Source organism: Pristiophorus japonicus, chromosome 5 (assembly GCF_044704955.1).
Source record: "Pristiophorus japonicus isolate sPriJap1 chromosome 5, sPriJap1.hap1, whole genome shotgun sequence".
NCBI classification, from domain to species: Eukaryota; Metazoa; Chordata; class Chondrichthyes; family Pristiophoridae; genus Pristiophorus; species Pristiophorus japonicus.
Window position 1 is genome coordinate 76201054 of NC_091981.1, and position 14934 is coordinate 76215987.

General features: G+C 45.0%; 1 protein-coding gene and 1 non-coding gene across 14 annotated transcripts in view; both read right to left on the reverse strand.

Annotated features, from left to right (window-relative positions):
* Positions 1-5423: 5423 nt before the first annotated feature.
* On the reverse strand, positions 5424-5579 carry LOC139264979 (U1 spliceosomal RNA). Its single transcript, XR_011593456.1, has one exon. It is a non-coding gene; the product is annotated as a U1 spliceosomal RNA (small nuclear RNA).
* A 1550-nt stretch (positions 5580-7129) lies between these two features.
* Positions 7130-14934, reverse strand: part of LOC139264375 (ubiquitin thioesterase otulin-like) — a 138310-nt gene continuing 130505 nt past the window's right edge. For 12 of the 13 annotated variants that reach the window (XM_070880732.1, XM_070880729.1, XM_070880730.1 and 9 more), the window contains one exon: positions 7130-7640. In XM_070880732.1, coding sequence (XP_070736833.1) covers positions 7446-7640 — 195 coding nt within the window. In that variant the 3' untranslated portion in view covers positions 7130-7445. Of the gene's footprint in view, positions 7641-9779; positions 10046-14934 lie in introns of all 13 variants that reach the window. The other variant, XR_011593332.1, reaches the window with a different exon arrangement.

The following is a 14934-nucleotide window of genomic DNA, read 5'->3' on the forward strand; positions in this document are numbered from 1 at the left end:
AGTTCCATACAATGCACTAGCGTACATTTCATTTCAAGGTACAGTTTAGTACAATCCGCACATAAGAGTATTACATGGAGCAGATAAGAGGTGGTTTACATTACATTCCAGGATACATTTCAATACCGATCATGAATCACGTTACATGTAGCACTATGCAGATAAAAGCAGTACATGGAATGGATAAGAATGCATTTATATTTCTTTACAAGTTATTAAACATTATACATGGCACAACACAGGTGTTTTTCAGTACATGGTGCTCTATGTATACAAGCAGTACAGCCCAAGCGGGGGGTTTGATTCCATCCCCTGGGTTTACCATGGCGGAAGGGCCTTAAACTGTGGCTCTGCCCCATCGTGCCTTTGTGGCGACTGCACCAACCTTTAGTGCGTCCCTCAGCACGTACTCCTGGATCGCGCCAGTCTGCAACACTCGGCCGTGGACATCTCCTTGCTCTGGAAGACCCAGTTTCAGGCAGACCAAAATGCATCTTTCGCCGAGTTGATGGCTCTCCAGCAGCAGATGATGTCTGTCTCGGTGTGTGTCCCTGGGAACAGCCCGTAGAGCAAAGAGTCCTCTGTTACTGAGCTGCTTGGGATGAACCTCGACAGCAACCACTGCATCTCCTTCCAGACCTGCCTTGCAAAGGGGCAGTCCCGAAGGAGATGGATGGCAGTCTCGTCCCCACCACAGCCGACTCGGGGGCACAGTGCCGTGTCTCTGAAACCCTGGCTGTGCATGAAGGATCTGATGGGTAGGGCCCTTCTCACCGCCAACCAAGCTACGTCTTGGTGCTTGTGTGAAAGCTCCGGTGATGAGATTCTGCCAAACGAGTTTGACCGTCTGCTCGGGGAACCGCCCAACAGGATCCATCATCTTCCGTGCTGACCACTGCTTTATGGCCTTGTCAAAGGTGTTTTTCTTAACTTTTCCACGAAGGACAGGTGGTCAGGCATGGTCCAACTGGTTGGAGCATTCCGCGGCAGCCTGGCCAGACCCATCCTTCGCAACACCGGGGGACAGATAGAATCTCAGCACGTAGTGACACTTGGTGTTTGCATACAAAGGATCTATGCACAGCTTGATGCAGCCACGCACAAGTGGTCATCAGGATGAGGGCCACGTTCGGAACATCCTTTCCTCCCTTGTCCAGAGATTTGTACATCGTGCCTCTGTGAACACGGTCCATTTTCGATCTCCAGACGAAATGGAAGACGGCTCGGGTGACTGCTACGGCTCAGGAGCAGGATATGGGCCAGAACTGTGCCATATACAACACCGAGAGCACCTCACTCCTGATGACCAGGTTCTTTCCTGCAATGGAGAGGGAGCGCAGCTTCCACCAGCCCAGTTTATGTTTGGCTTTAGTGATCTGCTCCTTCCAGTTTTTGGCGCACGCCCCGTCCATTACGAACCGTATTCCCAACACCTTCAGGTAATCGGACTTAACAATGAAGGGAATAAAGGATCGGTCGGCCCAGCTTCCGAACAACATGGCCTTGCTTTTGCTGCGATTAACCTTCGCCCGAGGCCCGTTCAAACTGGTCGCAGATCATGAGCACTCTATGGACCGACTGCGGATCCGAGCAAAAGACGGCGATGTTGTCCATATACAGGGAGGTCTTGACCTGAGCGCCTCAGCTGTCTGGGATCATCACCTCTCTAATGCCCTCATCCTTCCTGATGGACTCGGCCAAGGGCTCGATACAGCACACAAACAATAGAGGAGAGGGGACAGCCTTGCCTGACTCCAGACCTGATCAGAAAGCTTTGTTGCCCACCTGTTGATTAATTAGAATGGTGCTACTGATGTCTGTCGAGCAGTTGGATCCAAATACAATCTTGGAGAGTACGTCCATCTGGTACGTGTGCGATATCCTGTCAAAGGCCTTCTGATCCAAGTTGATTTAGCAGGTGTCCACCCTCCTGTCCCACACGTAGGCGATCGTAGCGCAAGGTTATCTATGATCTTCCTGCCTGGGACAGTGCAGGTCTGGGCCGGGTGGATCACCTGCTCCAAAGCCTGTTTGCGATGACCTTGGACAGGATCTTGTAGTCCCCTTTCTTGTCGCTGATGCCTTGCCTCATCGATTGGGACATGCTGCCGGTCAGCAACATAACCCCGTATACTTCCAGCAGGTCTGGGCCTATCCAGTCCCACAGAGTCGAATACAACTCGACCGGTAAGCCATCGCTTCTGGGAGTTTTACTCATCTCAAGGGACTGGACGGCCTTTGTCAGTGGGTGATCCAGACTCTCCCATTCGCTGTCGTCTAAGACCTCCGAGATAGACAACAGGGAAGACTGGGAGGCCGCGCAGTCTGTGGGCTTACAGCCCGGCATAGAAGGATTTGCTGATCCTCAGCATGTCAGGCTGCGAGGACGTCCCAGAACAATCTTCTTCCTTTAGGCTATTGATCACAGAACTCCTGCTGTGTACCTTTTTGGAAAAAGAAACGCGAACACGTCTCGTCCTGTTCGATGGAGTGGACTCTGAAGGCAAAGAGCGAGACTTGCTGGCCGGCCCTTCAACTCTTGGGAGTTCCTCCGGGACATCGACCCCCATCGACTGCAGCAGGAGCAGGTTTTGCATACTCTTCTGGAGTTCTGATAATTCCCTCTGTCTTCCTCTCGCCTCCTGAACACCTTTTGAGGATGAAGCACCTCTTTATGTTCGTCTCGTTTCCCACCAATGCATCGGGGAATCAGAGGGGTTTTACGGTTCTCCAACCTTTTATAATCCCTCTAAGTCCTCAACATTTTCCAAGGTCAACAGTTTCATGTTGAGCTTCCATATCCCCCCACCAACTTTTTGGCCTTCCTGTGGGAGGCAGTCGGCGGCAGTGGTCGGAGAAGAACACCGGCGTGATGTCAGTGGATCTGACCTTGAGCATGTGGGACACAAATAGGAAGTCTATTCTGGAACGGATGGACGCGTCTGGTCTCGACCAGGTGTATCTGCGTGGTGCTCAGTCTTTTACCACGTCCATCAGGAGTCTGGATATGGCGTCCAGTTTGCTTGTCGGCTCTGCTGGATTGTCCAGCTGCATCGATAATGCAGTTGAAATCACCGCCCAGAACGATCGGTCTGGATGTCGCCTGCAGCAGGAGCTGCTGGCGGAGGTCCAGCCGCTCGCTTCTGAGAGGCAAGACATACACTTGGTTAGCCTTGGAGGAACATTTTTATACAGTACATCTGCTACAAGGTGGCGGCCACCCACCACCTCTAACTTCGGTGATGAAGTGGCCTCCCCGCAGCAGAATGCCTAGGCCGGAGGAGCGGCAATTGTTGCCTCCCGCCCAAACGGATGGTCCGTGGACCACCATTGTGACCACGGCCGGTAACTGCTGGAGTGCGGCATTCCTAAAAGAATAGCAGGTCTGCCATGAACTTGGCGAGGAACCCCAAGGTGGAAACACATCGTGTAGTCGACTTAACGCTACTCACGTTAATGGATGCAATCTTTAAACCCATTTTTAAATTGGTGATTACAGTCCAAACATTACAAACACGTGGTCCTTTGGTCTGTTCGCACATACATAGGTTAAGCTTTAAAATCATCATCTGCATCTTGGCTGAGATGTGGGTTGTCCTCTGCCTCGGGGGTGCTTCAACCAGGGGACGCCAGCAGTGGTGACAGGGAGTCCTCCATGTCAACTGGGCTGCCCTTGCCTGTTCTTTGTGTGCATTCAGTGGTGTCGTTGCTCACACCATTCTGGAGCTGGGGTGAATCTGTCGCTTCGTCGCTCCTGGAAATCCGGAGCTGGGGTGCATCGGTTGTTTTGTCGGTCCCTGAGCTGGGCTGCGCTGGTAGCATTGGCGTCTTGCCTCTTCTGGTGGTAGTGGGGACTTTTGCCTCGCTGTTCGTCATCGGAAGAGCGGCAGCCACTGCTATCCGTCGTGGACGGTAGCCGTCTTTTGCCTTTTGTTTCTGCAGGAGGCCTCTTTTCCTTAGACTTGCAGGCCACTGCCTTCTTGGTGAAGAGCTGCCATTCCTGTTCCCCTTCTGCTCCCTCCTCTTCCATGGACTCGGTGTCTCGGGGGGAGGGCGCGAGGGTGTAGGTCTCCTCTGGGGCGTTGCGCTCCTCAGCTTCCTCCTCACCTGTCACCATGTTCTTTGCTGCCTGCGCGTAGCTGAAATTGCGCTTAGGGTAGGCTTTGTACAGATGTCCAGCCACACCACAAAGGTTGCAGCACTTGCTCTCTTAGCAGTCCTTTGTCTGCTGTCCTTCCTTCTTGCAGTTGCGGCAAATGATTGCTTTGCAGCTTGCCGCACTTGACCTGTTTTCCCGTCGGTCCGACACACCATGTAGCCCTGACTTCCTCAGAGGGCCAAGCTGGAGGCCAGGTGCAGGATGGTTCCATTGGTGTCCACTTTTAAAGTGACCTTGATGTGGTGCTTGCTGGTCCAAATCCCATACTAGTACTTTATGTCCACGCTGTTGCTTGCCCCATCAACATACCTGGAATCTCAGCACATCAATGACTGGGATGTGAGGGTTGTACATATGCACTCAGAGTGCGCTTCCTCTGCGATGGAAGGGTGAACAGTGGTTCTGCAGTCACTATTGATCAGTGGTTCAGCCAACTCCTTCAATGCCTTCAAAAATTTTAGGCATTGGTGACGTTTCTGAAGATTACATCAAAGTAGCCTCTCTTCGGAAAGTCCTGCAAGGCGAAGATCTTTATGCTGCACGATTCAAGCAGGATTTTCTTGACTAATTGTAGTCAGTTCTCCCGCTTTCTTTGCAGTCACTCGAATGATATTTCAAACCCCCTGGTTCACTACATGGTTGGCTGCCATTCGGTTTGCAACGTCATCCTTTCGGTTTGTGTTTTGGCCAAGGCCTTCGATCTTTTATGCTGGCAGCTTGGCGGACCTGCCCCTATGCAGATTTCTGCTTTTCTCCTAATTGGTGCATGAGCCAGAAGGCCAGACTCAGCCAAAGGGGAAAGATGAGTTTCTGTAGATGTCAAAATTTGCATATGAAAGCCAACTTAACCTCATCCAGGTGATCATGTGTTGAATCTGTCTATTCCTTTGTTCTTTGCTTCTGTTCTATCCTTTCCCCTCAAAGCAGTTTTTATATACCAATTCCAGGCAGTATCCACATGACCATGATAGCATCAACCCTCAGCCAGTGATACTGTCACAGCTCTTGTAAAATAAACAGTGAAAGAGTAAGTATTAAGGGGCCTGGCAGCTTTGAAAGTGGATAAATACCCAGGCCCAGATGAAATGTATCCCAGGCTGTTAAGCAAAAGAGGAAATAGCAGAGGCGCTGACCATTTTCCAGTCCTCTCTGGCTACACCTATGGTGCCAAAGGACTGCTAATGTTGTACCTTTTGTTTAAAAAGTGAGAAAGGTCTAGACTGAGTAATTATAGGCTAGTCAGTCTAAATTTTGATTGTAAAGCCAGGGGAGAGCGCAAATGCACTCCTCCACTACCACAAATTTTGCAGTAGAGTATCCGGGACATCGCAGGTGACAACACACCCGAAGTGCAATGGGCTAGCCTCGACCTGGGAGAACCACCTTCTTGATCATGGTCATTCCCCTGCCAGGTAAGTCAAACCTCAGTGGTGGTAAAATTATTGGAAAAAATCATTTGGAAAGACATGGATTAATCAAGGACAGTTAACATGGTTTTGTTAAGGGAAATTGAGAGGCGGTAACCAGGAGGGTCGATGAGGGAAGTGCGTATGATGTGTGTATATGGATTTTAGCAAAGCTTTTGATATGGTCCCATATGGCAGACTAGTCATGAAAGTAAAAGCCCATGGAATCCAGGGCAAAGTGGCAATTTGGATCCAAAATTGGCACTGAGGCAAGCAGCAAAGGGTAATGGTTGATGGGTGTTTTTGTGACCAGAGTGAGGTTCTGTTGGGCTCAATGCTGGATCCCTTGCTTTTTGCGGCATATTTCAATGACTTGGGAGTGAATGTTGGGGGTTTAATTTAAGTTTGCAGATGACACTAAAATAGGCTGTGTGGTTGATAATGATGTAGAAAGCTGCACACTGCAGGAAGATATCAATGTACTGGTCAGGTGGGCAGAACAGTGGCAAATGGAAGTCAATCCAGATAAGTGTGAGGTAATGCATTTGGGGAGGTCTAACAAGGCAAGCCAATACACATTAAATGGTACAAAGATGGGTGGGAAAGCAAATTGTGAGAAGGACACAAAAAAAATCTGCAGAGATTATACACCGGCTAAGTGGGCAAAAAAAAAAGCACAGAAGAACATTAATAGGCTCCTCTAGCCTGATCTGATGATCTCAAATCCACTTCCCTGCCTGCTCCCCATAACCCTTTACTCCCTTATTGCTCAAAAATCTGTCTATCTCTGCCTTAAATATATTCAATGACCCAGCCTCCAGAGTTCTCTGGGGCAGGGAATTCCAGATTTACAACCCTCCAAGAAGAAATTCTTCCTCCTCAGTTTTAAATGGGCAGCTCCTTATTCTGAGACTATGCCCCCCTAGTTTTAGTTTCCCCTATGAGTGGAAAATATACTCTCTGCCCTCTTATTATCTTATGTTTTGATAAGATAACCTCTCATTCTTCTGAACTCCAATGAGTATAGACCCAATCTACTTAACCCATCTTCATAAGTCAACCCCCTCTGCAAGTATATCCTTTCTTAAATAGAGAACACAATTACCAGTGTGGCCTCACCAATACCCTATACAGTTGTAGCAGGACTTCTCAGCTTTTATTGCAAGGGGGATAAAGTATAAAAGCAAACATTCCATTTGTTGCTGTACCTGCATACTAACAGTGTTTCATGCACAGGTCTCTCTCTGTACTGCAGCACTTTGGCAGAAATAATAGAAAAGCAAATTATAATTTAAATGGAGAAAAATTGCAAAGTGGATAACCTTGCTAGGTATTGGTGGGGCCACACCTAGAGTACTGGATACAGTTGTGGTCTCATTTATAAAGGAAGGATTTCTTTTTCCGCCCCTCCCCTCCTCCCTCTCTCCTCCCCTCCTCTGTCAAATATCACTAATGGCCACCCCATTAATTGGGGTGGTAATTCACAACACACAGTAGGTGTGCCCTATTTAGGGCAGAGGGCAAGTTCAGGTCCTAAAAGTCAAATCATTACACAGCTCAACAGTTGCACTTAACCATTAATATTTATTTATACCAAATCCAAGAATCACATAAATGTAGTTTCCCATTTTTGTACAGATTTAATCAATAATAAAAAAGTCAAGAATAGATGTCAAATTTATTCTGCTTGCTCTCCTAGCCTACAAGTTCACATACCCAAACCTTTTTATTTACAGATACTCATTTCTTAAGCTTCAAGCCATACATTTTCCCAGTTCAAACATGTTCTGCTGCAAATCTAGAAGTTTAAAAAGTAGCCATCTCAGATCAAATTAAAGTTATGATTAAGAAGGGGGACACACAGTCCCATAAAATTCAGCTTATAAATGGGTCACTTGAGCATCCTTCACAGGTACATTATAATGTCGGTCATCCTCAGTAATTAGAGTAACCATTGGCCAGTCTGCCTTGTGATCATCAGGATAGAAGGTGATAAACTCATCAGTTCCAAATTTGTATAACCTGAAAACTCTGATAGTCAACTGTAAGGAGTATCCCAGAAGAAACATTTCAACCTAAAAAAAAAAGCCAGAGCGTACATCAGTTTGATCATTGCTGCTCTGCACAGCCAGTTATTGTCCTTGTTGAATGCTGCAAAGAAAATAACTATAACACCACCAATCAATAACTCAGTTCAAAAAGCCCAAACTGATTATAAGTAGCTACTATTTATACAACCTAGGCATTTCTCCAGGTTACCTATATCTACGACCCATTACACCTAAAAGATAAATGAAAACTCTGAACAAGTATGGGTGAGCTTATAGCAAAATACTGCAGATGCTGGAATCCAAAACAGAAAATGCTGGAAACTCAGTAGGCTAGGCAGCATCCATGATGAGAGAAAACGTTAGTTCTGATGAGTCTCAGAGCTGAAACTACTTTTTCCTATCGCACTGATGCTGAGTTTCTAGCATTTTCGGTTTTTGTTTTGTGTATTGCCTACATTCTTCCTTCTATTGATATTAGCAGTTGAGGGTCTGAAGTAACAAATACATTTGGAGAAAGGCACAAGCATTGCAAATTTTGATGGGGCAGTCAAGTTTAAAATCCCTGCAGACAAACCTACTAGCGATACATTATAACTTGCACGTGACATGTTAGTGTATAGGAAATCTCCCAGAGCTAGGGGGGGGGGGGGGGGGGGCGGAGTAAGAAACAGGGAGCAATGTAATAAAAGGACTATACCAGAAGGCACCTTATCACACAAGATCAAACTGCATGAATTAAACAGGAAAACTAAAATTACAAAAAGATGGGATTCTGGGAATGTTCCTTGCTTCTCCCACCAAGCAAAAAAAGTAAAGAAATTATGCTGTCCAGTGTAGAGGGGCATGGGTGGGTTGAAGATAAGAAAAAAAAAGGGAACCTAAAAACTTAAACTTGTATTTTTTCCTGTCAGGCTCTGTGGTTACACTATTGGCTTGGAAACAGAAGATTGTGAAGTGAAGCCCCATTCCAGAGACTTGAGCACATAATCTAGGTTGATATTCCAGTGCAGTATTGAGGGAGTCAGAAGTATTATCTTTCAGCTGAGATGTAAAACGGGTCCCGACTGCCCAAGTAACTGGAAATGATCTAATGACTTTTTTTTGAACAAGGATGTCCTGGACTACATTTATCCCTCAACCAACATCATTAAACAGTTTCTCTCTCTATTGCATTATAAAACATGGCAATTTGCACACACAGGTGAAAATGATGCAAATTTTACAGGTTCTCTGCAGTCAAGGGATAAAAGTGGTAGAGAGAAAGAAGAAAACTTATGAAGTTTTATTTATTTTTCTGAGAAGTATTTCTACAAGGTTCTCCCCATCTCCCACTACAGCTTTGGCAGAAGTTCTGGAGGAATGGTATAAACAGACATAATTTTAGGGGTTCCACTAATCTCTCAAGTGTCTCCATGGAAATTCCAGGAATAACCGCCCATGATTGCTACAACGCAAGCCAATTTGGCTTCCTGTTTCTCTCTCCTCTTACACACAAAAAATATTAAAATTCAGTGGAAGGTGCAGAGAGATGAACAAATGAAACAATATGCAAAGCAATTAGGGTTCAGATAATGTTAAACCACCTTGTGACATAGCTTTTCAGGCTCATGGGTTATACAATGCCAAGATCAAGTTTACTATATATATTATATAATATGTACATGTTTTTCTGGACTAGTGATTTCAATTGGTTGAACCTTTAACTACCTGGTTACAAATTAGAGGTCTACCATAGATACCTTTGGGTTCAATGGTGTCAGCCACTTGTAAATCGATCTCATGTCCCATGCATGCCAGTTCTCTCATTGCCCAATATCTTATGAGAGCATAAATTGTACCCCCTTTGACATACAAACTCAATACCATAAATTTGCACATGCCCCACTTGCACTTATCCAATCTTTTGAAAAGCAGAACTGATGAATGCTTTGGGAAGCAATCATTTATTTCATAGAATTCATATGCCTGAACATTGTGACATACATGTGCCTGTTGATTTAAACATACGAAGGTAAATTTTCATAACCATTTTATATTGCCGATCAGCCGCTCATTAGAAATGAAAAATGGGTGGTTTCTATAATCGACTCCAGTGGAAATAAAAACTGGCCAGTTTCTATAACGGGCGGTTGACCCATACCAGCGGCCAAGCTGTAAATTTACCTCCAAATCTCAGTTCCAATCTATGGCCCAGGTTTTCCTGCAATGACGAGATAGGCGCCATAAACTGCAAATTCTGCCGATCACCATTTCCAAGTTACTCCATCTTTTCCTGCATTTCTAATTAGAATGCGCCTCAGTGTGCATAGCAGCAAATCAGAATTGGTACTGCTGCAGGGAGAGAGAGACCAACATTCCCCACCACAGGCACATTGATGTTGGGGTAGTTCCTATTGGAGAGGGTCTCCACCCCATTAATGAAGTAGTCGCTGTGGAAGCCAAAAGAATACAACTGTTTGATTAGTTTGGACTGGACGTGTCCCAACTCAAGATGCAGAGTCAAGATCAAGTAGACGCGATAATCTGTCAAATTACAGTAATTTGCTTGGATTAGGGCATTTTGGAAGGAATTCTAACTGATTGAGATGTCCGGTGGTCGTGAAAGGCGCTATATAAATGCAAGTCTTTTTCTTTCCAAAAAAGCACTTTTTCAGATTAATCAGGATAAAAAAAAAAGGTTTACCTCACCAGCAAACCCTGCATCAGAACAGTGCGATAGATCAGCAGCCAGAGGTTTATTACTGTGAAACTGGTTGACCTGAAATCTTGATGTGAACTCTTGGGAGTGCAATCAATTACACAAGTCAAACAAGCCTTAAACTGCTGAATAACCAAGAAATGCATTATAAAGTAATTTGTCCATGGGAGTTTTGACTCAAGATATCTCCTACTTTAAAATGAAGCTTTTCATGCAAAAGTTAAAGCAGCAATATGTATGAACTCACCACTCTACCTTTTTAAACCAAACACATAGCCAATCAGCACTATTACTTAACAGCCCAAGTGACAGCAGCGATCAAAGTAGCATTCAATCAGCAAAATCGCAAACAGCATTGATTTTAACAGGGGTGGGGGGGAAGAAAAGAAGCTGATTACAATTAACTGTTCACCGTCACGACAAGGGAAATGGCCCCGGGAATTTTGGCACAATATGAATATGGCGTAACTCACCTATGGCATCATTTCTGGGACTTTAATGGTGCAAATTGAGCCCAATGCCTTGGGGCGGGAGGGTGGGTGGGGGGGGAAGGAGGAGAAGGAGCGGGAGGCTGAACGCGTCGCACTGAAGACTTCGGGCAGGGCGAGTGGGCCCTGCCGGGGACGTAGAAGCTGGGCCGGGCCGCCGAAGAGTCTGGAGGAGGAGGGGGGGCTGGAAGAGGGGAAGTATTTGATGTGTTAATCTTGTAGATACAAAATTAAGTTTCTAAATGAGGTAGTAACTGATTGCACTCCCAAGAGTTCACATTAAGATTTCAGGTCAACCAGCCTCAGAGGATTCTCCTTCTATTAAAATTGTGGATAGAAAATCTTGCAAGTTATGTTGGATTTTACAACCAAATCCCAAATGTGCACATAAATTCATAAAATCTATTCTATATAGGGTCAACTTGGCTCAGTTAGTATTCTTGTCCTCTGATTAGACTCCCACACCATGGTTTGAAAGCATAATCTTGGCAGATGTTGAGTGCAGTATGAAATGTTGCTCTGTTAGAGATGGCAACCTTCAGATTAGGAATTAAACAAAAATACTGTCTGCTTATTCAGCTGGAGCCCAAAATATAAATGGAAGGTTGGGATTCTGGAAAGAAGGGATCAAATAGGCCAAAGAGTCTTCTGCATCCCAACTTGTTAGTAATAACAGATTTCTGGTGAACTGCAGTTAAGGATCTTGAGTTTTATTTTTTGGCCAAGTTTTGATTATCCTTTAAATGCAAGAATGGGGTCAATTAATACACTGAACTAGCCCTGTATGAAATTTGAAGCGCCTGCACTATTTAGGGTTGCCAACACTCCCGGATTATCTGGGAGTCTCCCAGAATGGAAGAATTAATCTCTCTGGCACTGCTGCTAGCAGCCCGGGAGAAATTTATACCTCCACACCTATGCTTTGCACCTGCGAATTTCCTTCCCCGCAAACTCACCAGAACTCTCTGGCCTGTGCTCCCAGTGACATGGGGGGTGATGAATACAAACCCAACTGCAAGGATTTATTTATCCCAATGCTGGACAGCAAGATTATTAATATGGGTGATTTCCCTTTTTTTTTTATAAAAGGAATGATTTCCGGTGAATTTCAGATGCTTTGAGTTCAATTGTGTGACTGTTAAATGCTGGATTCTTGGTGCTTTCTATTTGAACGTTAGCTGATTTCACTCCCTCAAAATACCTTATTGGAGTTCTGTGTAACAAACCATGAACTAGTCCTCCTCTCCCATTTCACACTTTTTTTTTTAAGATAAGGACCATAGCACTTTTATGCATCTATTCCCACCTGCTGTCAGACTCAGCTGAGGTATAATACAGGAAAACTTCACCATTCCCAAAGGAAATCAGAGCACTTCATAGCAAGGGATTGGCAGTTCTTGTAGAATTAATGTCTGCTAGAGATTGCCTCAATTTCAGTCAGGACACTTGGAGAGGAGGCACTAAGTGTCCTCGACCTGGCGGATTTGAAATGCAGCTGGCAGGGGTGAAATTGCTGTTCTGACTGTCAGCCTGTCACACCTATGTCTGTAAGAACTAGCTGTGCAGTTGATAGCTTTGCTCTTTGGGGGTGGAGGGGAGAAGTACATTGTAATTTCTAGCTATAGAAAAAGAATCATATTAAATAGATTGAAGAAGTATGAAACAAAACTTGTCAGGTTTGTAAATAGAAAGGCTAAGTAACATTACTAATAATGTACTGCCATTGCCTTGTGACTAATCGGCTATGAATTTGAATTTCATTTTCCTACATTTCAACAGTGACACCTCAAGAGTACTTCAATTGGCTGTAAAGAATTTTGGGACATCCCAAGGTCATGAAAGGTACTATATAAATGCAAGTCCTTTCTTTCTTTCACTCCTTCATTCAAAACAGTATAAAATTTACCAATGACTCGTGCTGCAGTAGATGCAGCATTTGAAGAATGGGTATAGATTGGCCAACTTTGCATTGCCGGCAGTTTCTAGCCCATAGGCCGAGAGGAAGTGATGTTGAAATTTTCAGATTACACCCCATTTGGGAGTATAGCTAATTCTTTAGAGAGGAAACGGCAATGGGGGAATGAGCTGAAAAGTAGCAGATTGAATTCAATGTGAGGTGATGCATTTTGATAAATAGCAGTACTTATACTCTGAATAGAAGTAGGCTTGGTGATGTAAAATAAGCCAAGGGACTTGGGGGTAGAGGTTGACAGAGGATTAAAGGTAGCCCCTCAATTTGCTGGGCTTCTATAGATATGTGAAGAGAAAAAGATTAGTGAAGACAAACATAGGTCCCTTGCAGTCAGATTCAGGTGAATTTATAATGGAGAACAAAGAAATGGCAGACCAGTTGAACAAATACTTTGGTTCTGTCTTCACGAAGGAAGACTCAAATAACCTTTCAGAAGTACTAGGGGACTGAGGGTCTAGTGAGAAGGAGTAACTGAAGGATATCCTTATTAGGCGGGAAATTGCGTTAGGGAAATTGATGGGATTGAAGGCCAATAAGTCCCCGCGGCCTGATAGTCCGGGGTCTGGGATGCAGACTTAAGGAAGTGGCCCTAGAAATTGTGGATGCATTGATGATCATTCTCCAACAGTCTATCGACTCTGGATCAGTTCCCATGGACTGGAGGGTAGCTAATGTAACACGACTTTTTAAAAAAGGGAGGGAGAGAGAAAACGGGTAATTATAGACTGGTTAGCCTGACATCAGTAGTGAGGAAAATGTTGGAATCAGTTTTTAAAAATGAAATAACAGCGCATTTGGAAAGCAGTGACAGGATCAGTCCAAGTCAACATGGATTTATGAAAGGGATATCATGCTCGACACATCTGGAATTTTTTGAGGATGTAACTAGCAGAGTGGACAAGGGAGAACCAGTGTATGTGGTGTATTTGGACTTTCAAAAGGCTTTTGACAAGGTCCCACACAAGAGATTGGTGTGCAAAATCAAAGCACATGGTATTGGGACTAATGTAATGACGTGGATAGAGAACTGGTTGGCAGACAGGAAACAGAGAGTCGGGATAAACAGGTCCTTTTCGGAATGGTAGGCAGTGACTAGTGGAGTGCCGCAGGGCTCAGTGCTGGGACCCCAGCTCTTTACAATATACATTAATGATTTAGATAAAGGAATTGAGTGCAATAGCTCCAAGTTTGCAGATGACACTAAACTGGGTGGCGGTGTGAACTGTGAGGAGGACACCAAGAGGCTGCAGGGTGACTTGGACAGGTTAGGTGAGTGGACAGATGCAGTATAATATGGATAAATGATAAATGTGAGGCAAAAAACACGAAGGCAGAATATTATCTGAATGGAGGCAGATTAGAAAAAGGGGAGGTGCAACGAGACCTGGGCGTCATGGTTCATCAGCCATTGAAAGTTGGCATGCAGGTACAGCATGCGGTGAAGGCGGCAAATGATATGTTGACCTTCATAGCTAGGGGATTAGAGTATAGAAGCAGGGAGGTCTTACTGCAGTTGTACAGGACCTTGGTGAGGTCTCACCTGGAATATTATGTTCAGTTTTGGTCTCCTAATCTGAGGAAGGACATTCTTGCTATTGAGGGAGTGCAGTGGAGGTTCACCAGACTGATTCCAGGGATGGCTGGACTGACCTATGAGGAGAGATTGGATCAACTGGGCCTTTATACACTGGAGTTTAGAAGGATGAGAGGGGATCTCATAGAAACGTATAAGATTCTGACAGGACTGGACAGGTTAGATGCGGGAAGAATGTTCCTGATGTTGGGGAAGTCCAGAACCAGGGGACACAGTCTTGGGATAAGGGGTAGGCCATTTAGGACTGAGATGAGGAGAAACTTTTTCCATTCAGAATTGTTAACCTGTGGAATTCCCTACCGCAGAGATGCCAGTTCATTGGATATATTCAAGAGCGAGTTAGATATAGCGCTTATGGCTAAAGGGATCAAGGGGTATGGAGAGAAAGCAGGAAAGGGATACTGAGGGAATGATCAGCCATAATCTTATTGAATGGTGGTGCAGGCTCGAAGGGCCGAATGGCCTACGCCTGCACCTATTTTCTATGCTATGAAGAAAGCCAATAGAGTTCTAGATCTTAAGACTTTCAGAGTACTGTGAGCAGTAATGGCCCCCAGACAATTGAA